Source organism: Protopterus annectens, chromosome 5.part0, assembly GCF_019279795.1.
Source record: "Protopterus annectens isolate FY-2018-M chromosome 5.part0, PAN1.0, whole genome shotgun sequence".
In the NCBI taxonomy this organism is placed as follows: Eukaryota; Metazoa; Chordata; order Ceratodontiformes; family Protopteridae; genus Protopterus; species Protopterus annectens.
Genome location: NC_056735.1, coordinates 1,391,194,265 through 1,391,218,702, shown reverse-complemented (window position 1 = coordinate 1,391,218,702; position 24,438 = coordinate 1,391,194,265). Strand labels below are relative to the sequence as shown.

The window sequence follows — 24,438 nt, the reverse complement described above, 5'->3', positions numbered from 1 at the left end:
AATGACACTACAGTAGGGAAAATGCAAAATCCCTTATCCCACTGTGTGAGTTTCACACAGAACACCTGCAATGCCCCTAACTGCTAGCAGGAAAAGTGAATTTAATGGAAAACTTTATTTACACTCCTACAAATGAAAAAGCTGCACATGGTTGGTCAACTGCACACACTGATGTATACATTTTGATGTGTGTAATTTGTGATCATGTGCATGTCGACAAACGAAATATACAACCAAATGTATACAGCCTCTGTGTGGAAAGTTAGCATCTAATAATTCTAAGACATTTATTTATGCAAATCTCTGCAATAGCTAAATATGTCATCTGACAAATGGATATTAGAGAAGAAAATAGTTAAGGAATTGCCATACAGGTGAAGAACAAAGGACAAGAACCAAAATGTGTCAGTTTAATATTTAATGTTGATAACATTTACTTTAGATTATAGAGATGGATACAAGTGCCAGTATATTCCATCATGAGTACTCAGAAATGTAAATAATTTGTGAGGGATGTATAAATACTTTTTGGGGGATAAAGACTGGGTACTTATATAAAGTGTAGGTATGTGGAGGATTACATGATGCTAGAATTAGTTAAGATTATGGTGACGGGCACTACACTTTATAAAACTATGGGCAGTACTATGTGTAGGATTGGTTTTCAGCAGGGAGATTGCATTGAACTTGCTTATTCCTAAACAGTAGACTTGAACCCATGATACTGTTGAAAATGGCTCCCTACTGATATGTCACCAATTGAAATGCTGAGTCCTGACAAGCTGAAAAAAAACGACTGAAAACCTGCAGAACAGAGAATCTTGAAAATCTGTTTTCCTTTAAATTTTTTTTGCAGGGAAGGAAAGGCCGCCACACCCCCAAATCATATGTACCAACTCTGACATCAATATACATTGGAGAAAAAGGGAATATTCTGAAAAATGGCATCTCAGATTTAGATTTGGTATATATAAGTCCATTCTTTCGGCCATTCAGTCTCCGTGTTTTGGGAGCTGGGAGTTGGTGTAGCAGGTCTCAACATTTCAAATGGTTACTGTTGAAAACTATGACTGTCATTTGGTGCAGGTTAATGCCAGTCATGTTAATTATGTTTTACATGTTGAAGCAGGATAGCTGCTTAAATTGCCTCATTAAAAAGTAACTGGTAAAGGAAGGAATAATGATTTCCTTTGTCCTCTTTTGGATAGTCTGATGGTTGAGGAAGGTGATGTCCTGCTCAGACTAGGGCCATATGTGACTGATGAAGTATATTTGGATAAAATACATTCAGAGTCCAGAGTAGATGTTAAATACATGAGTTATGAGACACCTAAAAGATATGTTCTTCAACCAAAACTTTCAGGAATGAACTAATAAAAGCAATAATAAACACAATTTAAATGTGAAGAGAAAATATGAAAGACTTGGCACCAGATGGAAAAATGTGAGAACAGGGATAAATGTAGTGGGCATGTGATGGGACATGTGACATGAGGAAGAGTGACATGTGGTTAGCCATATGTTGTTGAGGAGTAATATAAAAGGCAAATTATGGCTGTTTGCTGATAGAGACTATTTGAAAATACGCTAGGAAGCATAACTTAAGATAAAAAGAGTAGGTAAACAGAGAAAAGAATATGAGAAGATTATGACATTAGAATTTAGTTTTAATGTGTTATAAAATAATAGGATAAAGAGTATACTACAAATAATAATAAAGAAATTGAGAAAGGGGTAGGATAATCAAATTTTGATAAAGTTGTAGCCTGCTTTCACCAGAAGAATGTTGACATAGATTTCAAAATAATCACAATATTATGTTTACTGAGATTCGCTTTATAATCTTGAAATACTGAAATATTGAATTTCAGTATCTCGAGACTATAAAGCCAAAAAACCAAAACACCGAAACCCCAAAACTGTGAAATTCAAAACAGCGAACGTAAACACACCATACACCACAAAACACATACACCATCCTCCCCACATTACAATAAACAAACAAAACACACACAAACACAACAATACAAATAAATAAACCTACCCTACATATAAGCAGGGGGGCAAGCCCACCTGGACCCCCACACCCTAGCTACTTACATATACTAACTCTGAGGTCCCACCAAACAGAAAAAGACAGTAAACTCACCACTATGCACTCTACAATCCTCTCACACACACACACATCACAAATGTACAAACGCCACCACTTTCAACACTTACACACTCATACTCTTATCTATCTACCCTAACCCACGCCTAAAACCTCCGAACACACTCACATACACTCAAATCCCTACTCAAAACCCTTAAAAAATATTCACTTACCTTAATCTCCAACCATATCCACATACCAAACCATAAGTCAGGAACACAGTACATCCCATGTCACGTAGCGCACCACCACATCTGCAAATCGGACATTTCCAGATTCGCAGTTATGGGGTTACGCTGTTTCGGAAGTTCAGCTTTATAGTCTCGAAATACTGAAATTCGATATTTCAGTATTTCGAGATTATAAAGTGAATCCGTTTACTGACATTCTTCTCTCAGTATGATGGATACCAGGGAGAATACAGAGTTATGATGATCAGTGGCTGAAGAGGTAGCACCCTAGTATAAATAAGAATGGTATTATGTCATAGAATTAAATATGTTGTTGTAAATAATCTGAAAAGTAATGTTTTCTGTTTTTGTAAATAACAGAAATACATTTGGGTTATATAACATCAATGATACTATTTAAAAGAATGTATCCATTGAAATATTTATGTAACAGCCACTTGACTACTGGTTCATTTTTTGGTGCTTCAGGACTTTGCCTTCTGAGTCTTTATGTTTTGGCCATCTGTTGGTTTCTTCCTACCTGAAATTTTTAACTACTTGGTGTTCTTTTCTGTTATTGACCCACAGCTGAGGCTTTCCAATCTCACATATAGCAGATGCATTTTTTTATGAATAAGGTCATCTGTTAGGGAGTCCTTCTTCAGTGAGTCTAAAATTAGCCTGCTGTCACCCCCCCCATATTTTGGTGATCATTATATCCACAAGTTTATATTTATTAAGTTATTTATTTTGTAACATTGTAAGTGCAACACCTTTATTGTGCTTTTAGTGTGACTGGAGATGAACTGTGAGCCCATGGGCTAGGCATGCTGCCCTACTGCAGGGCATGATGTTTGATTGCGTACAGGCAAAAGGAAGGAAGAAAAGATATTCCCAGACATAGACCAACCAAGGTGGGCTCTCTCATAGGCCGACTGCTATGGTAAGGAAATGTATACCTGCTGGCAAATAGGCTTGCTCTGATCATTCCTGCAGGTGACTAAGGGTGACGTAGCAATGCTGAACACTGGGGGATACAGTTGTGGAAAGAAGACTGAACAGCACTCTGATAACACAGGGTGGATATTAAGAGTTTGTTTCCCCTCAGCTTCATTTGCCTGTTTTGTACCTGAAAAATCACTTAACCAGGCAGTGCTTTGGGGCACTTGGAAATTTGGTACAGGCTCTTCAATTATTTCTTGGGCTGCACATGCATGGTGTAGATGTTAGGAGGCTGATATGCTGTAGCAGATATTATCAAACTATATAACATCACTTTGAACCTTGTAGCAATTAAGAAGCAGTAACATTCCTGGTCTGAATTTTGTAACTGTGGTTTTAGTACCTGAAACTCAAAAGTTTGCTTCCATGAAAAATAAATATTTGACCCACTCAAGTTCTACAGACTGAAATACAGAAAGGACACTTAGCAATCTACTTCATCAGTTTGAACATTACCCAATGAAAACATCTTTGCACGGAGACAATAAGATGATGTTTATCAGTCTTATTGCTGGAGAAGCCTTAGCTAAGTGGGTTATATCCTGCCTAGCATATATAATGGCCAACACCAGTCTTCAAAAAACTCTGACTCCCTGCATCCTGGCTGCCTGGGCAGAAGCTCCTTATTGAAGAAAACCAGCAGTCTGGGTACCGAATTCTTCAGGGCTTTCTTCCTATCCTCAAGAATGCTCCTCTGGGCTTCAAAGCATTAATGGTCAGCCTTTTTCTTCCATTTCTGGCAGATAATTCTCTGCTGGGGAATCCCTTCCACACTATTTTATGCAATCTTAATCTATTTATAGACAAAATTTGCTATTGGTCTCTTTAAGAAGATCATCACTTTTTATTGTTTCCTCTTTTGCAGAGACAATTTACTAATATTTTGATAGTAGTTGCTGTATATTTTTGTGAGGGCTGTTTTTCACTAAAATGTGCTGATTGTGCTTACCTTTTGTTCAAAAAGGCATAGAAAAGGAAATTTTACATGTTAGATGCAGTATTTATCTACACTTAGTCACAACATACCTTCTTTCTTTTCTGCAGTTACACTTCTAGGAATTTTGCATGTGGAATTTGTTTTAGTGTGCTGCTTTTCAACTTGGTTAGTGCATACGGTATGCGTAGGGGACTGTTTCTAAGGATAAGTGTGGGGGGTGCCTGTGTGCAGTATACATTCTTACCCTTCAACTGACCCTTACAGGAGCTCTTACCGGACTTCAGGCTCTCTTCCTCTGTCAGAACATGGATAGTAATATCAGTTCAGTTGTTCCTTCTCCAGTAGTACCTTAAAAAAAACTCTTCTAAAGAGCCCTTGCATTCTGTACTGGTTCTCTCAGTGCCTCAATTGTTGGTGGTGATTTTGCAGTGGCCGCTGATAGTTCCTCAGAGCACTCACTGCCTGGTTTCCTTAAGATCATCTGGTGCTGCTCCTCCGACCACTATGGACCAGGGGGTTAGCCAGGTCCTCTTCAGCTGTTCCAGTGTCCATTCTGGGCATGGGAAAACTACTTTCCTTGAATCTGGGAGTTTCCCTGCAGAGTTTGTCTTGGCATTTCTGGGATAAGAGAGCTGTTCCTTGGTTGGAAGAGCCTTCTCATAGTAAGTCTCCTACTGGAGACATTCTTAAGGAAAAAAATACAGTTACAGGTAATGTTGTTCAGACTTCAGATGACTCATATATTGAAAGGGACATGCTTCTTCAGCATTTTCTTCTGCTGCCCCTGATACAAATGCTGATGACAGAGAATCTTCGGTTTTTCTTTTTGAAGAATTTCCTTTTCCAGAAACTGCCTAGAAAAAAAATTGTTTTAATGGGAACGGGTGTCGCTCCTTCCCCTGTCAAAAAGTAGTATAACATGTTTCAAGTGGACATTCCACATTTTCTCTCATTCCTCTTTTCATGCTATCCCAGGAGGATGCCTTTGATTTTGCCTGCAGTAACTCTGATAGCCAAGGTTTGGTCTCCATAAAGGCAGACAGACTGTATAAGTTCACCCACTCTGATAAATATTTATTTTCACATCTTAGGTTAGATCCAGCAGCTATATCTGTTTCTTCTCAAGCTGCTATCAAGAACTTAGTCAGGGCTAACCCCAGTCCTTCTGATAAAGATGGTAAGGAATTTGACAGGTTTTGAAGAGATTTTTTTTCTACTACTTCACCATTGGCCTTTAGAATTTTGGACTACCAGGTTCATGTTAACTTACATCCTGGCTTGTGTAGACAGCATGAGGATTTTTTTCTGCTACGTTGTGGAGCAGAGATTTTTTCTGAATCCTGTTGTTTCTGCCCTCTCTCAAGCTCCAAACATTCTTTGAAGAGTGTGCATGACTGCGCTGATTTTATTTTCATAGCAACTGCTGCTGTTGCCGTGATGAGGTGGTTTGCCTGGGTACATCATCAGGCATTTTCTGAAAAGTTTAAGCCTGAGAATTTAAATTCTCATTTAGATATAGAAGTGCTGCTTGATCTAGCAGTTACTCAGGTGCTCAAACAGTTTGGACAGGGGTAAATTAATCCAAGAGGTTGCAAAAAATGTTCAACCTTCTTTTTTAAAGTCTAATAAAGCCTCTGCTTCACTTTTCAGAAAATAAAATATATAATGCTTTTAGCTTTCCTCCAAGCAAAATTCTAAAAAGAAATGTCAAGAAGGGTCGACCAAGAAACAGGAAGCCTTTTGGAAGAAAGGACAGAGCACTACTTCAGAATGACTATGCCATTCCCCCCCTTCTCTCCCTCCACCCCTACTCTACTTCTTCCACTCAAGTTGTCTCTGAATCTGCCTTTTGGCAAAATATGGTATCAGACAAGTGGGTTTTGAAAATAGTTCAGAAGGGTTACACATGGCACTGGGAAAAGATCCCTCCTTTTTAGAAAATTCCTCCTCATCCTCCAAGCCTGACAGAAGTTTTTTTTCTGTGGTTCTACTAAATATGGTTTCCTTGGGCATTATAGAGCCAGTGCCTCACAATCAGGTAGGACAAGGATTTTATTCAAGAATATTTCTGGTCCCTCTCATCTCTCTTCAGGAGTGTATTGGTAACACTTGACTTAAATGTTGCTTATCATCACATTCCCAGTGCCACAGAGTTCAGAAGTTTCCTCAGATTTCTGTGTCTGGGTCATGCTAGCAGTTCTCTGCACTAACCTTTGGGTTACCCACAACTGTAAGAGTCTTTACAAAGTGTCTAGCTCCTCATTGCAGACCACAGAGGATACACATTTTCCTTTATCTAGTCTACTTGCTTATCTCTGCAGTCTTTTTCCAAGTGTCAGGAGTCCCTTGCCTAGTTTTCAAATCTCCTTGTCAACCTGGGTTTTTAGATGTGCAGTCAAAAATGTTCCATAATTTCCTCCCACAGGGATATTGTTTTTAGGATGCCTTCTAGACTTGTCTTTGCAAAAGGCATTCCTAATCCAGGAGAAAGCAGACTTGTATCTGGAAGTGTTCCTGAGCTTCTCCAATCAGTGTCTGGCTTCAGCCAGGGAATATCAGGATCTTAAGGTTAAATGATTTTCACGATTCCTCTCGCCAGTCTTCACATGAGGAAATATTCAATGTTTTTTTCAAACCTCTGTGGTTTCAACATTCGAATCAAGTTCCAATTTTGGGATTTATGACAAAAAAGCTGTTGTACTGGAAAAAGCAGATTCCCCTAAATCCATGCCTTTCCTTCTCTCTTCTAACCCTTGCTCAATATGTAATAACCAATGCATTGGATTTTACATGGGGTGTTTCGATGGGGGTAAAAGTGCAAAGTTTGTGGAACACTATAGACAAAGTACATCAACTTCAAAGAGGTGTTAGCTGTGATCTATGCTTTTGAATCTCTGCATCATCTGTGGTCCCTAGGACCTTTACAGATGACAACAGACAACTCCACAGTGATGTAGTACATAAGCAATAGGGCACCAGATCCTACCCTCTTTACAGGATGGTTTTGGTGGCCTGGGACATTGCTCTAAAGCATGGTTTTACCTTCCAGGTCTCTTACATACTGTTAGAGAAAAACACAGTGGCAGAAAAGCTGAATAGGACCCTGTCAGACCATCACTAATGGAAATTAAATGACGGCATATTTCAGGAATTGATCCATTTCTGGAGAACACCTCAAATCGATCTGTTTCTCTCCTTTCGAAACAGAGAACTAAGCATATTTTGCTCCTGGACTCCTTGTAGCTGGGCTTGGAAAACAGATGCTTTTTCATTTCCTTGGACAGGGATATTTCTTTATGCCTTCCCACACTTTACACTAATACTCAGGGTAATTCTGAAGATTCAGAAGGATGTTCTTGAGATCATTGTGGTGACTCCCTTCTGGCCCAAGCAATGGTAGTTCTACCTTCTTATAGAACTGGCCAGGAGTAATTACCGCAAGAATCCTCACAGATTGGATCTACTCAGACAAGACAGCGGGAGTTTGATATATCCTAGTCTGAAACTTCTACAACTCACTGTCTGGATGATTGAATTTTAATTCCTTAGCCTCCTTCTTTACAGACTGCACAACAGGTACTAAAGGAAGTCTGTTACTAGAAAATATTATGTTAGCAAGTTGGTGCCTAGCCAATAACCAGGGCCCTACCCAGGATTATGTACCACTGGTTCTGAAATATTATTTCCTCTGGCCTTTCTTACTCCTCTATCAAGTTCTTCTTTTGGCCATTTCAGCATGTCTGCCAGTGGATCCTCCTCTTTCATTTCAGTCTTTCGTCAAGCAATTTTTGAAAGGTGTTTTGTGTCTTAGGCCATGTAGGAAATAGGTGAATCCTTCTGGGGATGTTAACTTTGTGTTGGAAAAGTTAAGCTTGTCTCTCTTTGAACCTGCTTAACTGGTTGATTTGCAATTCTTGTCTTGGAAGACTGTTACTCATCGCTCTGACATATGCAAGAAGAGGATCTGAGTTGCAGGCTCCCACGATGGATGAACCCTATTTAGTTTTCCAAAGAGATAAGATTACTTTATGAACAACTCCCTCATTATGGCCAAAAGTGGTTTCAAAGTTTACATTGAATCAAGCCATCAATCCCCCTGTTTTTATCCACATATAAGAAAACAGGGAAAAATTATGTTTCATACCGTGCACAGGCAACTCGGGTATTATCTTGACAAAACTAAGTCATTTAGGAAAGTTGATCAGCTGTTTATTTTGTATAAATGATTAAAGAAGGGTCAGCTAGTGTCTAAAGAAATGATTCCAGATGGCTGCCCTATGCTATTGCCTTTTTTATTCTTACCATGTTAAATCCATTCTAAGCAATATCAAGGCTAATTCCACAAGGGTCTTATCCTCTTTGATGGCATATTGGAAATGGGTGGACTCTAGAAGCATTCTAGAGGCAGCTACTTGGTCATCTGCACATACTTTTATTAAACATTATAACCAGGATTCCTTTTCTAAGTCCAGATCTCAGTTTGCTAGGCCCATTCTTCAGGGGTTCCTGGAACCTTATCCTTCCTCCTCCCGGGTTGCAGAAGGTATGATAATGTACCCATTTAGCTTAGGCTACTGCAGCAGTGACACTGATGCATATAGTACGGTTCTGTATGTTGTACTCACCATAGCAGTAGATGTTTAAACTCCTCACTTCTACAGTAGCTGTACCCTCCCTGCATCCCCCGTGTTTATTTTTCTCTTTTTATGTATATAGTTGATTCAAGATAGTTAGCTTTTTTCCTTCTGGAGGAAAGAAGATCCAGAAGAGTTTGGTGCCCAGGCTGCTGGTTGTCTCCACTAGGGAACTCATGCCGTGGCAGCCTGGGTACATGTGTGGATGGGAGCCAGAGACATTTGGTGACTGGTCAGCTGTTGCATAGCCCACTTAATATAGGCTACTTGAATCAGTGAGGAATTTGTATTTCTACTGTTATGATAAGTGCAACTTACACAACTGTACTTTCTGACTCATAGAATTATCATACAAAAAATATTCAAGACTAAAGCACCAAATGGGTTTCACTCACCTCTCTTACAGGGAACTTTGACTTGGTGGCCTCTAATTTTTAGTACTCTTAAGTTGCCACAACTTGGGGGTAAGAATAGTTTCCCCAAATTTTATGTTTATGATTTGCAAGACTTAGACAACTGTACAGCAAAAAAAAAAAAAAAAAAAAAAAACATGCAATATATATTTCAGTAAGTATGACATATTAATGCAAATAACCAAAAACTAACCTAATGAAATTCCAATGTATAAAATACCTCAGTCTCTGCCACAGACCTGAATCACACAAATCACATCTTATTTTACCTTCTCAGATTCAGCCCCATGCCACACAAATACACAACATGCCATTAAACACTGGAAAACATACCATGACTATATATTTTCAAATACAAATCAAATAGCCACATAGTTCATAATGCTGAAATTCACAACATCGTGTTTACAAACTCTTCGTGTCAAACTCTTTGGAGTCACACATACTGTGTTATGATAAGTGCAACTTACGCAACTGTACTTTCTGACTCAGAATTATCATACAAAAAATATTCAAGACTAAAGCACCAAATGGGTTTCACTCACCTCTCTTACAGGGAACTTTGACTTGGTGGCCTCTAATTTTTAGTACTCTTAAGTTGCCACAACTTGGGGGTAAGAATAGTTTCCCCAAATTTTATGTTTATGATTTGCAAGACTTAGACAACTGTACAGCAAAAAAAAAAAAAAAAAAAAAAAAAAAACATGCAATATATATTTCAGTAAGTATGACATATTAATGCAAATAACCAAAAACTAACCTAATGAAATTCCAATGTATAAAATACCTCAGTCTCTGCCACAGACCTGAATCACACAAATCACATCTTATTTTACCTTCTCAGATTCAGCCCCATGCCACACAAATACACAACATGCCATTAAACACTGGAAAACATGCCACAACTATATATTTTCAAATACAAATCAAATAGCCACATAGTTCATAATGCTGAAATTCACAACATCGCTTTTACAAACTCTTGGTGTCAAACTCTTTGGAGTCACGCATACTGTGTTTAAGTTAATGTGCATTTCCAAGACTGCATACGAATGCAGTCCCTTTTCTTTAGTTATCATCGCTGTGTTTGAAGTAGACAGATGCAGGCTGTGGCCATAGCACAGGCCTCAATAAAAGACCAAAGACTCAATGTTAAATGTCCTGGTTGTCACTAAAATAAACAATTTGATTTAAAAAAAATGACTGATGCTGGTTTGTTAGTTCAGTAATTACTCCTTATTTTTTACACAGTCATACTTAGTTCATTCATAACTAGTTTAATTACAATTTTACAGTCTTCTTAAAATTAACAGTATTTACTTTAGGTCACATTTAACCAGTATGCATTTAAAATTTCATAATGCATTCCCATTGTAGATATTAAAATTTCATATTGTTATTTTCCAGTGTTTAAGTAAAAATAAAATGTTCTGTAAAGCACTACAGCCTTTCAGATGTGTAATTGTTGGCATATTCATACAATTTATAGTCATGTTCTTATAATCACCTAATGCTGTACTTGCAGGAGACATCTTAAAACTTTCTACTGAAATTTCATATAATGTATATATGTACTGAAACAGGAGTTTGCAGTGATCTATTAAATATGTCTTAAGAGAACCACTGTTTACCTCTAAACTTAGGTAGGTAGGTAAGAGTTATTATGATACAAACCAAACAAAATGGCCCAGTCAAATCAGTGCTTTACCCCTGTTAAATAATAAAATAAAATAAATGTGGAAAATGACTTGATCTCCAGAAATTTGTGTAGTGATTATCAGAGCATCGTTTAGTGAAACTCAGCTCAGTAATAAAACACTTCTGATTTTATCTTTAATTCTCTAATTATTCTGAGCTACACTGTTGCATCTTTGGATAGTTAGCTACTAGTCCAGTAGGTATTATCTGTAGCAGCGAACACCCAACCACTCAACAAAACTTTAGTTGACTAGAATAAGTTATCTGATGCCAGTTAAGGTCACCCTCTTTTTTGCTGGTGTAACCTTGAAACAAGCTACTTAAAGGAATGGGGATGTGAGTGGATTGAATATGAGTTTTTAATGAAATGTATTCTTTTGACCATTAAAATTTTCAGTAGAAGTTGCAGTGGTATGATTGTGTTGTCCAGCTCACATAGTTCCATGCAATATTTGTATAAATGTGTACTGACAACTGAAGGGTAAGAGATATTTTTACAATAAAATTCTGCATGTTCTTGCTAGGAAATAGCTTTATGAGTAGTCTCAGTACAACTTCTTTGAGAACAATCACTGTTGCAGGAAAATGAAAATTTGAAGCTATATTAGTAAAGTTAAGACACTGTCATTTCTCTGTTTTATGTCTTGATCCTGTATGTGTATTTATGTTTGTATGTTTATATATGTATGCAGTGCATTAATAAGTAGCTATGAAAGTGACATCCTGGAACAATCTGAAGCTCACAGGGGGAATATCAAATGTGGGTACACTGTAAGATCAGCAAGTCAATATAAGATCTGACAGAAAATTGACTTTACATAAACATATTATTTTGGTCAAACTCAATAGCTAGCTCTAACTCATAATAATGCACATTCTCAAGCATCTTTCTTAAGGTTTATGGCAAGTTTTTGCACATTTCTGTCTTTTCCTAATGTTGCATGGAATGCATCAGTTGCTTAATCCAGGTGATGTACCTGGATATTTTGGTGAAGACAAATCCTTCAGAGCAGTTATGCTCTTCTGATAAGAAGCTGAGAATGCCTGTCAGAAACCAAGTCCCCTCATGTTCTGTTACCAGTGGGCTTCCATTTGTGAACTGACACCTTACAAGTGGGTGGGACATTGTGCAGAGCATCCGATTTGTAAGGGTGATATTATGTACTGTTTCGCACTCATCGGGGCTTCGAAAGGGAAGCTGAAATTTCAGCTGTGTGTCTTGAGCTTCATCTTCATCAGTCTTCCAGCCGCTGACTATACTTATACCCTGTGGTATTAAAATCTGTTCTGCAAAATCCTTCTCAGCTAGACAAATGGGGAGGACATATTTCTTGAACTGGATCGAGTTTGTCAGCTTCAGCAGTGCAATATCATTTTCGTAGTCCTCCTCAGAATACCGTGAATGGATGGTTGCTTTTTTTATATCATGAACTTGTACATCCTCCTTATCATCCTGTGTCTGAAGTTTTCCTAAGAAAAAAATTCACATTTTAGGCCCTATAGCATGATTACATTAGACATTACTCCTCTACAAACATATTAACATTTCTGAGAGGACACAAGAATGTTCTTGTAGGTGATGTTCTTGTACATTTTGCACATCGCTGACTTCAAGTTTTTAGAAAAGGGACAGCCTGTTGTATTCAGTCAAACTAAACATTTGAACTTAATAAATTTGTTTGCAAGCTGTTTGTTAAATATTTTATATTTGTTCTAAGTTATTTTTATACATCTTCTTCTTTCTAAAGAGCTGACACCAACAGTTAAAACATTGTACCTAACTGGTATGATGGTTTACACTATCCTGGAATTGTTTTTAGCATCATGTGATACCACGGTGAGCAAGAGTATTATCAATTGCTGCTACAACTGCCCAGAGGTGTTAGTTTTAAGTTGGTGCCTCTAGTATGAATGGAGAGGCTGACAACTTACCAATGCCACCATTTGGATTTATTGTGGAATAAATGGAGGTTGCACTTCTGATATGTGACATTTTACATTACTTTTGACACTACTTTAACTTACCTGCTGATTTTCTTTTTATATCTGCTTGTTCATATACTACAATTGCAGTGCACTTTTAGGGTAAAAATAGAGACAAAGTTTAAAAAGTGATAGTATAGTTTTGCTGACAATAGAGATGATTACCATGTAACAGGATATAGTCCTTTTTCCTTGCTGGTAGTATTTTAATGGACACACTTGGTGATGCTATTTTCAAGCATCTTCTCAGGAGGGGTCAAATCTGTTTGTGTCCACAGTAAGTTTCTCTTATCCTTGCCTATTTCTGGAAGGTTCTTTTTCTTAATTCTTCTCTTTTTGAACTTTTGGCATACTAACAAATGAAGAAACTCTTTCAGCCAGAGCAGTTGCTCTTCACTTGAAAAAATACTGATTGTCCAAATGGAGAATGGCCCATTAACCATTCGGTATGCTATAACCAAAGACTTGTTGCAGATATTTGCCAAAGACACACCATTTGGATTGTGTATCCTAAAATTTGTCAATCAGCCTTGCTAAGATTTCAGGAAAGTGCTAAGTAAGGTGGAAGAGGAATCTTGAGCTACACTGTCCTGTCTGCTGTTTCGGTAAGTTTACAGAGTCACTGACTTGACATTACTTTTACAGTAAACACATTTATTTGACTGTCCTAGTTTTGGGTCAATAAAACTCACAGGAAGTGGCAGGTAATCTTTCTGATGGACTGATTATTGAATGCTGTGAAATATGCAAACACATGCCATTAAACAGAGATCGCTGTAGTGGGAATTTCCCTTTCCCCCAGCTGCAGCAGCCATAGAGCTGATGAATTTAGTAAAAGTTGTACAGGAAGTGAAGCCGCCTATGGGTAAGAGGACCTGTGTCTCCACATAAATTCATGTTTTGAATTTTGCTATGAATTGCCTATGTTCAAAAATACATGTCTATGTTACTGAAGTATATTAAATACTTTAGAAAATTAGTTACTCTTGCCTTTCAAAATGCTGCCTGGCTATCCTATGTTACTAATGTATATTAACTTTGTTACAACATCATTAGTTAATCGTACCTCTCAAAATACTATTTGGCTATGCCTGTGGAAAAGGTTACCAGATAACAGGGTACTAGTCTGACCATTCGTTTAAGCATTCAAATACTTCCATGGATGATATTGAAAGCTATTTTATGTTACCTGCAACCTATAACACATAATAAACATACAACTCTGGCTGTGTGAATGTTACAAGATAGCAATATAGAAAAAAATGCCCACTCCAAAATGCAAAGAAAAGTCACTTTGCAGCATTACTAGCTACATGCTGCATAACAAAACAGCTAGTTGGTTGTGCCTGTGGAAATATTAGCAGATATATGTGAAACAATATGATTATCTTTTATGCAATGAAATTCTCCTAGCTATGCTACTGGGGCCTTTAAGCTATTTAACATTGCAGTTTGCACTCTCCACAACACTCATATAGTCATACAACTGTGCCTGGGTAGAATGCTGAGAGATGCCAGTGGATTGATCCAGTCTCCTATTTATGTACAGATGGCTCCTGAACATGCTGCTAGGGACTGAGAACCATGTTTACTGACATATTTAAAACTGCAGAGTAATATATCATAATCCACCCATGCTAAAGTGCAAGTGTTCCTATGTTCAGAGTAGACATTAGACCAACTTAATACAAGTTTTATATTACAACATTGAACTAAAATTCCTTAACTAGAAAGTACTTATGAAATAACTAAGCACAGACTGCAATCTATTTTGCACATATTTTTTATTATAATTGTTATAAAGTTAGTGTAAAGTGATGTAACGTTGCCTTAGTCCTTTAACACTGAAATAAATCTTACTGCCATATTTATTTATTTATTAGTATTTGTTTACAGGATTGTCTTTCTGGACATGAGTAGTAGTATTATTGTCACAAAGACTGGTTGTAAGGTGTCAGCATATGGTATGGTTCTGGATAAAGGCAGATATGGAAGGAACGTGATCTAAGAGGGAACAGAAAAACAAGGACATCAGCCAGGAGTTGTTGAAGGGGAGTAGATGTCTGTAATAAAAATAAAGGAGGGATATGAGGAGAAGGGTAGGAAATGGTAAGGAAAAGGGAGATTAAAGGGAGAGAGGATGGTAGAGATACAGGCTTTAGATATAATTCATGGACTGGACTAGTCTTTCCATGTCACTGATATAGGGAACAATATAATTCCATGGCTGAAAAGGAGACTTAACCCTTATTTAGATATGGACCATTATCCCACTCTCAGCTGAACATAGCACCTTTTCAAGGCTCAAAGCTCCAAATTCCCTTGGGATTTTACCCCTCTTCATTTAAAAGTAGCCTTATGACCCCATTGTGCAGTTAATGAATAAGCTGTCTGATAAGCTACCACTTCCCTTTTCTACTATGACGTAAGCTACTTGTTCTTTAACCATGCCTAATGGCTCACTGACCACGTTACTTTTTCTTTGGATAGACTGCCCTGTTATAAATATTTAGAAGTCTTTTTGTCCCAATATTCCTCTTACTGTTGGTGGACTCTCTCTAACATTTTTATGCATGTTTGTTTGCCTTAAAAATACTGTCGCTTGCAAAAGTGTTCTTCTATAACTCACCACCCCTGGCCAATTTTAACAACCGAGGAAGAAGTCTGACTGTCAACTGAAGACTGATGTTTCTACAGCTAACACAGATGTAAACCATAGTGTCAGCAAACAAACATGCAAAAATCTAAAATGCTAATCAGCTACACCAGTAAATTCAAGTCTGAATTTCTATACAGGAGTACTCCCTACATCCTCCACTTAGGATATATGCCCTCAACCCCTGTTACTGTTACTTTCTAACTTAAACTCACTATTGCTAGTGAACTAGACAGATGGTGATACTGGGTATGTCACCATTTGGTGAACTGCCACAAGGAGGTGCAACTATAACACACTCTGTTTCATAATATCAAGCAAACCTCTACATTCTATAATCATTTTTTGCTGCTTTCATACAGCTACACAGTCATACCAAACTCCTATAGAAATTTCCCTACTCTCAAACATGCTGTTCCCCTCCGATACTTAACACACCTCAAATCTTGCAAAATCCATCTCCTCTATAACTACCATAGTATAGTTGAGTCAGCAAGGATATCAAAACAAAAGCTTTAGCGTCAACACTGTTTATTAGCTGCTTCATCAAAAGGCTTCATCAGAAAACAAATTCCCTATAAGTTACACCCTTTATAAATACTGCATTCAATTAACAACAATTAATGAAAGGTCCACTTTTTTGAAATTCACAATTGGGGATGTAGGCCATACAGTGAATTTCTTGGATGTTATCATGTCTTGGAATGAGACAAATATGGAATTTAACAGCAAAATACATAGAAAAGCTACTTTTACTAATAGTTATTTACATCAAAAGAGTAAAAATCCAAGTTTCATGAAAAAGAATTTGCCTAGAGGACAGTACATTAGGGCTACTGATAAGACAACTTTGAAAGAAGAATTTAGTCTTAATACAAACTTATTTATTAATAGGGATATAAAGAAGAATTTTTGAAGTAGTTAGAACATGAAATAATTGAAAAGAAGCCCTTGTTTTTTCTGCCAATTTTGAAGTATCCCTTTATTAGTAACAAAAAAAAAAACTTTGGGAAGAGATGACAGCAGAAATGAAGATGAAGATAGAAGTTTGACCCACACCATAAATATGACAGTAGATGGTGATAATATTCGATCAATTATAAATAACAACTGGAAGGTCTTACAAGGTAACAAGGAATTGTATCAAGTAATAGGACATAACCCCAAGTTTATTTACAAGAACAGTTATAATTTAAAGAACTTGTTACAAAAAGATAATACCAAAATATTAGGTAATATTCCCTCTAACAAAATGAAGGGAATGTTTAAATGTGGACAGTGCAATATTTGCCGCTATATAATGGAGGGCTCTTTTATTATGTTAAACAATCCAGAATATACTATTACACTGAAAGAAAGATTCAGCTGTCAAACCAAGGGTGTTGTGTATATCAGTGTGTGTTCAGGGTGTCCAGCCTTGTATATTGGGATGACCACTAGAAGGCTGTTGGAATGTATCAAGGAACACCAGTATTACATTAGGAAGAAAGATACAAAAAGTGCTTTGTCTAAACACACCTTGAGTTGCCCCAACTTTAAGAAATTTTTATTTTCAGTATAGATTTAAGGGAAGGTGATTTAAAATTATTTTTGAAATAAAGAGAAGCTTCCTGGCAGATAAAGTTGAGATCAGATAGAAGTCCAGGACCCAAGTGAGAACTGCTCTCTCCAAAGCAAAAAACACAGCATCCATGGGACCTGATGGTGTCCCCGGCTGTGTGCTCCACGAACTCAACGAGGAATTAAACCCACAACTAGGACAGCTGTTTAATCATAGTCTTACCTCTGGATACGTACCCAGGGAGTGGCGCACTACAACTGTGGTCCCACTTCACAAAGGTGGTGCCTCCACCGACCCTGGAAATTACCGGCCCATTAGCTTGACAAGCCTTATCTGCAAAGCCATGGAGAGGATCATAATGGACCTCATAAATAAAGACATAGGGAATTTGCAGACTTTGGATCCATCCCAGTTTGGCTTTGTCAAAGGCAGATCATGCCTTCTAAACTTGGTTGACTTTTTCAAACAGTCACCAAAGCCATTGATGAGGGAAAGGCAGTCCATACAGCCTACCACGATCTGGCGAGGCCTTCGATACAATACCCCCTCGGGTATCATTGAAAACTCATCCCCTTAAACGTTAACCCATACATCACAAGATGGGTTGCAAACTGGCTGAGTGACAGAACCCACAGGGTCAGAGTTGCTGGCGCCATGTCAGACTCAAAGCCTGTCACAAGTGGTGTACCACAGGGCTCAGTCCTGGGCCCACTCTTGTTTGGCATCTACTTTTCCAAGTACAAGCAAACACAGGAGGGTTATGCTGACAAAGTTTGCAGATGACTGCAAACTGGGCGCCATAGTAGAAAACACATCTGACACAGATATCCTTCAGAAGGGTCTCACAAAATGGATAACTGGTGCCAGAGCCATGGCCAAAGTTAAATGCCAAAAATGCATAGTCATACCTTCGAAAAACAAGGTTACCCCTAGCTACCAAATACGTTGCAATCCACTGTGCACAGAAGAAGCTATCAGGGACCTGGGCACCCAGGTTGATAGTAGTCTGTCATTTGACACCCATGTAGCTAAAGTAGTTAGGAAGACCTTCTACATTGCCCACCTTATCATGAAGGGATTCTCATCTAGATCAAGGGAGGTCATAGTCTCCTATACTCATCACTCATCAGACCAATGATTGAGTACAATGCCCCATTCGAATGTATCTGACCCGACACTTGCAGCAGCTGGAGAGGCCACAAAGTTCCTCACCAAAAGGATAAAGGGTCTCAAACATCTGTCCTATGCTGCCCGACTGAAAGAACTCCAGCTCTATTCAGTCGCCGCTTGCTCAGAGGTGACCTTTGCCTAACATACAAGGCCATGTCAAACCCAGATTTGATGAATATGCTTCACCTCAAAAAATCTAGATCCGCCAGAGCCACAAGGCGGGAGACTTAAACCTCGACACGGCTATTAATAGGACGTGGATAGATTCATCACCCAAAGACTCCTATGCTGTGGAATAAAATCCCAGTATATGTGAGGCAGAGCACCTCGCTGGCCTTGTTCAAGAGAAATCTTGACCAATGGATGGGAGATCGCAGATATACCCCAGGGATTACCTCAGTGTCACTGCTCAACAGAGGCACAGCAAAATAATGGGTATAGTTCCTCATACTAAAGGGGTGGCGTAAGCCACAAAACTATGGGCTAGGCTTGTAAATGCCCTCGGGCAGATAGCCTAGTATGAACCTATGAACCTATGAACCTAAACCAATGATCCAGTGAATATTAAGTGTTTCTTAAAAAAAACAGAAAAGTGTATGTTAAGAAAGTTTAAATGGTTAATTGTTTTTGATACTTGATTGTTTTATTGTTTTATTGATTGTTAATTGAATGCAGTATTTCTAAAGGGTGTAACTTATAGAGAATTTGTTTTCTGATGAAGTCTTTTGATGAAAGTTGCTAATAAACAGTGTGGATGCTAAAGCTTTTGTGTTGATATCCTTACTGACTCAACTATACGAGATGCTCTTTGTTTGGTGTTTTATCTGTTCCTCGGCCTGTGGTATTTGTTCCAATAACTACCATAGTATTCACTTTCCAAATGGTCCACTTTCAAACAATACCCACAACAACTACTATGTATCGCCTAGCCTTTCAGCATTAATTATCCATCTCCTCAAGTACAGGTACTCCTAATACAACTCTACCCTAAACAAGTACAAGCAACTCAACTCCTATGTCATCTTTTTACAGCTCCTAAAATCCTGCAGTAAACTGTCCTAAACATAATTAATCCATTACACCACAAAATAACACTACTGTAAACTCACCACTAAAAAAAAATCAATCAGGTTACACTTTTTCTCAGTTAGCCTTGGATGTATTCACAACAAACTGTCAGATTTCCAAGTCTGGATAGCATATTATAACCCAGACAGACTAGTTGTCACTGAAACCTGTCTCAGACAAGAAATAAAGAATAATGAAATCCTGCCACCTGGATATAATATACCAAGACTAGACAGAACCCATAAAAAGGCAGTGGGGTAGCCATAATTTATAATAACAACTTAAATATCTCACTACAACCCTTAATCCCCCAATATAATAATGCGGAAATACTTATATCCTCTCTTGAAATAAATGCCCACAAGAATCTATGTATAATATGTGTCTATATACCACCTGGTAATGACATAATGTTGAAGATTTTTTTTCCTGGACATCTACCATATCTGTCTGCTTCCTGTTATACTGGTTTCCCCTTAATTTGGCTGTCCATTGCTTTATCCTGTTGTGCTGCTTTCTGAATTAGATTTTCTACACTGAACCTTTCACTTTGCAGGTACTCCATCACCTCAGTTTCTATTTCTTTAACTTCTCCATTACTAATCTCCTTTGTTGCTTTTCCTCTTTGTCTTCTTATTTTTTGTATTGTAAAATTTTCCATGTCTGGATTCCTTTGACTGTATTTCTCTTCAAATATCATTGGTGCTGCTTTTTTTGCATTGATTAGTTTTGCTTTCTCCTTTGCATAAATATTACACCATATTAAATCTTTTTTACTTTCCCATGCCCATATTTCTTCTTCAGATGTCACCCGATCTTCCTGCTTCTCCTTATTTTGTGGACTCATTCCATCATGCTGTGATGTAAACTGTGTTAGACCTTCTACACCAAATCCTACACTTCACAGGCACTCCATAACTTCTTCTTTTTTAACTTCTACATTACTAATCTTCTTTTCTACATTCCCTCTTTGTGATATTTTTTTATTGTAAAAATTTCCATATCTGGATGCCTTTGCCTGTGTTCCTCTTTGAATATCTTTGGGGCTGCCTTCTTTATATTGATTAATTTAGCTTTCCCCTTTGCATAAATATTGCAGCATATCAAATCTCTCTTTCTTTCCCATGTCTATATTTCTTTTTTATACTTTTCCACAAGGGTGGAAGCTCCACTGATCTTTCCAGTTACAAACCCATTGCTATCCTAACTCTGCTGTCAAAAATACTTGAAAATGTATCCTTTCTCAAGTCCTCACTTATATTACTGGTAGCTCACTCTTTTCCCCCTACAAAATATGGTTTCCATATAGATCAAAGTGCCATCTCTGCCCTACTAAGCTTTGTAGCCACAATAAACCAAAATAGAAGCAATAATAACTTAGTCTCTTTTATATTCATTGATCTATCCAAAACTTTTAACACAATGTTGCATTAAAAACTACTACTCAAGATGTCACCCCTAGGCTTTCACAAACTCTCAATATCTTGGTTTAACAGTTGTCTCTCAAATAGACAGCAAACAGTAAGTGGCAAAATGATTTCTCTTAAATTCTCTCAGTAGCCGTGGGCATCCCTCAAGGTTCAGTATTATACTATTAGGTCCACTCTTTTTCAATATTTTCATAAATAACCTACACTTAGCAACTAAGCATGCTGCCACTATTCAACGTGCAGATGATTCTACAATTATCTGCTTGCCAAAAACATGAATGGACTCCAACAGTAGCCCCAAGTGGATCTCTCACATTGCAAAACTTGGTTAACTCACTAACAACTGCTCTGCAACCCCCCCAAATTCAAATGGATCCTATTTATCCCAAAACAACTATCTAACCATATATACAAAAAACGCCTTCTCTATGCTCCTCTCCAACAGCACCAGTGTAGAAGTGGTAAGTCATACCTACTAGTGGTAATCACTGATGAAAATTAAAATCTGACCACATATAAAGCAGCCCATAAAGAAAACCCATAAAAATGAAAACCGTCTATACAGCCCCCACACTTGCCAACTTGCAATCCATCCAACTCTCCCTACTCGACCACTGTTTTGGCAAAATAGCAAAATTTAATACAGGTCATCATTTTAGGATGTACCACTGCTTTGCACTAAAACAACTTCAGTGGGTGGAATAATGTACTATTTAACCTGCTCTCAGTTTGTCGATACCCATAAGCTCATATATAAACTGGGCAAATGCGCAAGTCTAAACAATATTCTTAAACACTGTTGTCCCAATAGGTCACTAATCTCCACTGACAAAATGTTGCTATCAAAAAATCAAATCAGGTAATGCTGCAGGAGACTTCTAGGCTTCTTATCCTCCTCCTCTACCTCTAAGTCATGGCACTCTACACCTTTGTCTCTCTTAGAATGCTGGAAAAGAATAAGTCCTTCAAACTACAACTAAAGGAATACTTAAAGAAGACATTGCTCTGCTCATGTACCTCTCCAAGCTAACCTAAATCCTACCTCTCACTACAGCACTTTCTAGGCCTCTCTTTCTTTCTGTCTAAATAGCTCTTACTTTTCTCTGAACAAAACTCACTGCTTACTGTACTTTCAAACTCCATCTACTCCTACTAGCAAATCTACCCTCCTCACACAATCTTCCATTTGCCATAAAGCATTCTAATAATTTGCAATATCTATAAACTGCTAACATTAGTCCTCATTTTTTTGTCTTAATTTTTGTAACATTGCATATATTATTTATATGTTGAACTATGTATTTTCTGTGTCAGTCCTAACTTAATCAAATTGTAACACTTTATATTATCTTAATGCAGAATGTATTTCTTTCTCTCTTGAATTATGCTACCTATTTTACACTGTAATGTTGTTTATGAGGAGCTTTTCTCCCTGGGCCCCCACTGAAAAGGGGCAGCTTGTCTGCCCAGTCAGACCATCCTTGTAAACAAATACAACAAACAAATAAATAAATAAATAAATAAATTTACACAGAACAGGGATCGGTGATGTGGGAAACCATGAGACACTGGGGTAACTCTTACATCTTTTGCCTGAATTGCACCTAAATGAAACAGGGATTGTGGAGGGGGGGGGGACTACTAAGCACCAGAGATAACTCTTACATTTCATGTCTGAATGGCAATTAAACACAACAGGGATCGGGGAACACTGCAGCAGAGATAATCTACACAGTATGTCTTAAAGGCACTTGATAAAAAAAAAACATGGACTGCTGAACCACTATTTACTAGGAATACTTTGAACACTGTGCCTTAAAAGGCACCATAAGAGATTTTAGATTTGTACCCTTCTCACAGAGGATATTAATCCTCTGAGCCACTGCTGGACATCAGGGATCATGTATAAAAGCAATAACTCAGTAAGGAAAAAAATGTCTATTACAAAGGGTGGAGGGAATCAAACCATGCACCCTTGAACCAGGAAACCTCAGTATTAACCTGCAGCACTTTTTTAACATATATTGAGGATCTTTGGCATTATGCAAAGCCTGCAACAGTTTGTGACTTATGAAGGAGAGGAACAGGGAACATTAAGTGTACCTCTCAACCTTGTAGCTCTAAACATCAAGATAAAGACAAAATTAGTGATGCAGTAAAATCTTGGAAGAATTTTAAGTATTCCTCCCACAAATTAGAAAGTCACTAGAATAACAGCTTTTGCACTACCATTAATTGACTGAAGGATATGAAGTCTGAAACTTGAATGTCTGCAGTTAAGGACTGACTGTAATCATCCATGCATTTCCAGGAGACATGATGGATGTTCTGACAACAGGGAAAGGTATGACGTGTGTGTGTGTGTGTGTGTGTGTGTGTGTGTGTGTGTGTGTGTGTGTGTGTGTGTGTGTGTGTGTGTGTGTGTGTGAGTGTGTGAGTGTGAGTGTGAGTGTGAGTGTGAGTGTGTGTGTGTGTGTGTGTGTGTGTGTGTGTGTGTGTGTGTGTGTGTGTGAATACAACTGAATGAGGTAGGATGCCTGTGCTAACATGTTGCATCCACTGTCAATGTTAACTACCATAGGAAGTGCTGATCTGCATTTGCAGTATTTACCAGTGATTCAGAGACATGTAAATTAGCCAACAATGAAGTCTTTCCTCATTGGAGCTCATGTGTCTCTGAATGAGGTAGTAATGCATCACAAAAACAGGGCCTTTTTACCATAACCCTTATCTCGAGCACTGTGGTTTTTTCTGAATCTTTAGGTGAGTTTCTTTACTGTGTACATGACAACAAAGTGCAGTGTAACCTGGGTACTGCATTTGAAATTAAATTGGAAAAAGTATAAGCATACGAATGTTAGTAACTAGTGGCTAGTTATGCAGTCGCATACATTATGGAATTTAACAGGTACAAAGAAGTATGGACTGCAACATAATTTATTAGCGCTGGTTAAATTATATGAAAAATATTTCAAAGAAATAGTAACTGTTTTGTAAATCCATATTAATCCAGTGACCCACAAAGTACAGAAAGATTTAGATTACATTCAAAGAAATCAGAGAAAAATGGAAAGCATTTTGAAATACATGGCTAAATGTATTGAGATTGTCTGAGCGCTCTCAGTTTAGCTAGAATTAATAGATACACTAAGGGACAGACTTACATCTACAATAAATACACCTGAATGTAGTGGTAAGGTGAAAAAATATATATAAAGATCTGGTCTTCCATTCTGAGCTGAAGACATAATTTGATCCTCCAGTTTACGAATATACAGATCCAGGGATTCATTAATGCCTACAGTAAGTGTACAATATTCTGAGTGAACAGACAACACAGGCATAACTCACACCTTCTTCCTCCTAATTTTAGTTTTCCTACTGATTTTCTTGCAACTTTACCACAAAGTGTAGACTACAGGTACACTTAGTGTAATCTTTCTGAGTGACTAGAAAGCAGAACAAATGTGGTTGGGATGTTCTTGGATACAGATCGTATACACTTTTGCAAAAAAAATAATCTGAAACAAGCACAAATTGAGTTTATCAAACAGCTGAAGT

The 24,438-nt window shown here is 37.8% G+C and overlaps 1 protein-coding gene across 1 annotated transcript in view; it reads right to left on the bottom strand.

The window, feature by feature from the left end:
• Positions 1-10,524: 10,524 nt before the first annotated feature.
• The window catches only part of PROZ (protein Z, vitamin K dependent plasma glycoprotein), a 432,931-nt gene continuing 419,017 nt past the window's right edge, over positions 10,525-24,438 (bottom strand). The window contains exon 8 of the mRNA XM_044071204.1: positions 10,525-12,479. Within this exon, the coding sequence (XP_043927139.1) occupies positions 11,941-12,479 (539 nt within the window). The 3' untranslated portion in view covers positions 10,525-11,940. The remainder of the gene's footprint in view (positions 12,480-24,438) is intronic.